This window comes from Centruroides sculpturatus, unplaced genomic scaffold (genome assembly GCF_000671375.1).
Source record: "Centruroides sculpturatus isolate CEXI.00-Female unplaced genomic scaffold, Cexi_2.0 scaffold343, whole genome shotgun sequence".
In the NCBI taxonomy this organism is placed as follows: Eukaryota; Metazoa; Arthropoda; class Arachnida; order Scorpiones; family Buthidae; genus Centruroides; species Centruroides sculpturatus.
Genome location: NW_019384530.1, coordinates 306,299 through 308,940, shown reverse-complemented (window position 1 = coordinate 308,940; position 2,642 = coordinate 306,299). Strand labels below are relative to the sequence as shown.

General features: G+C 26.3%; 1 protein-coding gene across 1 annotated transcript in view; it reads right to left on the bottom strand.

Annotated features, from left to right (window-relative positions):
• LOC111623016 overlaps positions 1–2,642 on the bottom strand; it is a 21,030-nt gene that overhangs the window by 8,285 nt on the left and 10,103 nt on the right. Inside the window, exon 2 of the mRNA XM_023365496.1 lies at positions 2,389–2,610. Within this exon, the coding sequence (XP_023221264.1) occupies positions 2,389–2,610 (222 nt within the window). The remainder of the gene's footprint in view (positions 1–2,388; positions 2,611–2,642) is intronic.

Genomic DNA, 2,642 nt, shown 5'->3' with positions numbered 1-2,642 from the left:
GGCAAATTTAAATTTTCGCCAGTGCTGTGGCGCTGCAATCTTTGGCTATGTCTTGGGCTACTCAAATATTTTACGTTTTTGATACTAAATTAACTTCTGAAGTATAATTTTTTATTGTTTTTATATTTTTCAATATATTTATTTTGTTTGTACAAGATAAAGAAATAATTTTTAACAATACAATAGCCACCATTATTATTTTAAAAAGTTTACGTTAGGCTTAATATCGACGAAAATTCAACGCGAAGCGACACGCAAGTGAGAAAAATTTCAACATGGGATAGGTTAATATATTTTTTCGTACATAATCGATTATCCGAAAAATAAGCTATCCGAACAATCCCAGTCTCCAATTGATTCGGATAAACGACGCTCTACTGTATAATTATTATAATTATAAGAATTTACTGATTATTTCTGATTCTCAAAACTTATTTTCTTAAAAATTATAAGAATTTTTGAAGTATGTAATAATAAAATCTATAAATGAAAAATAATCATCTCAAACCCTGAAAAGTAATATTAAAAATGGAATTACTGTACAGTAATATTAAGTATTATGATGAAGTTATGAATTCATCAATCAAAATATAATCAATACTGTACATTATAAAACCTATTTTATTGACACAAACAATTGTTTCTAAGGAACTAATAATATAATTAAATTTTTAAAAAATATGTATTATACAGTTTTAAAATTATAGTATTATAATAATAATATATTAATAGTTTACTTGATTTGATGCATTAAATTTGTCTTTATGATATAGAATGATAATTGTGTGTATGTGAAAGTAAGTACTTCAGAAGAAACTACATAATTAAATTACCTTAATTTCAGAATATTACATAATAATAAAAGTATTATAAAATGTTTATAAAATGAAAAATTCTGACAATTATTTTTAAATGACTTATAATAATTAATAAACATTATTTATAATAATCAAGAATAGTAGGCTATGAAATTTATAATTACTTAATCTGTTATGAACATTTAAGATAGAATATTTTTAATAAGATTTAACACAAAGATCAATATTATATTAAGGATGTACTGTATGTTAAAAGTCATATATCATCCCAAACTGTTTTCCAGAAGATCATACTATCCTAAACTCAGCATTATTTTAAAAAATAATGTTTAAATTATTCTTTAGTATCCTCATCTTAATATTTTTTCCATTTTTACTTCAGGAAGTTTTTCTTTGTATTTGTGTGTAGTTTTATGGAGGAATTTGTATTAGTAAGATTAATGTACAATGTGATTATTAGAAATAGAAAACAATATATTTTCTTATTTTTAATAGCTAATATTTCCTGTAAACAATATTTATTACAGGAAGAAGCTTAAATCCAGATAATAAACAATCCTAAATACAGCGACTGTTTTGGGAAGTTTCACTTTAATAAGAAGACGGAAGAAGTTAAACTCTTGGCCTGGTTGGCCGCTCAAACGGAATTCAAACATCATTTTAAAATTATCATTCGAATTTGTTTAGGAAATAATTTGAACACCGAAACACCTCATTACTTTTCTAACGATCCAATTTCCTAGTATCGTTTTGAAGCGTTTATTAATAAATTCTAATATCCTAATTAAAAAAAATTAATTTTGTTAATGTCTTTCTAGCGTAATTTTAGATAACTCATTGCTTAAATTAAGACAAAAAATTCTCAACATCATGAAGAAGAGTGGACTTCCTTGACATTATAGAATCGTCTACGACCCTGAACATTTTATTAATGTTTGTTCTCAAGAGATAAACACGTATTTCAAACACGCAGAATTTCAAAGATAGCACTCAAGAGATAAACACGCAGAATTTCAAAGTAGTTAAATTATAATGCATAATAATAACGCAGGGATTTTACTATTAGCGAACCCAGTTTAATCAATTCAACAACAGAAAAAAAAAAAAAGCAAGTGCTTAATCTTTATAACGAAATTAAACAGTGTTTTACTCGATGATGTTGAAGACGTCGTTAAAGTAATGTATTCTAATTTGAATTTAAAATAATTCCTCCTAATTTCAGAAAAAAAAAAGAAATAATATATATGTTTTCACGATCATCGTTCAGGCAAAACGAGGTGATTTATTTTTATTACATTTTCTTTACGCCTATTGAGTGCATCAGTCATGGATGATTTTTGACCTTAAGTTATAAAATGTGGTTGCATTGGATATAATGTAATCTCCTATTTCGAAAAAAAGGCTTAAAATGGAGCAAAAATATAATTAAAATCAATAAGTAATAGGATAATAAAGAGTTTACTTCTAAAATAAGTAAATGGTGCGGTAATAAAAATTATTTTTGTTTTGTAACTATCTGCGAAAACATCTGTAAATCATCAAAAGTCGGCGATGAATGGAAATTACTTACTTGTGGTTACAGGCCCGCAAGCCAGTTCTTTAGTTTTTCTTGTGCAAAACTTTTTTATGTCATCGAAATAAAGAGATGGAGGACAATTTTGTGTGAAAGGATGCCCACCCGCGCAGATAATAAATTTTCTGCACGATTCTGGATCGGCAAATAAACCGTCTGGAAACGGGCACTCGAAATCGTCATCTTCTCGTTTATGTCTTCTCGATGGGCTGTTTATAACTAAAAAAAAAAAATATATATATATATCATAA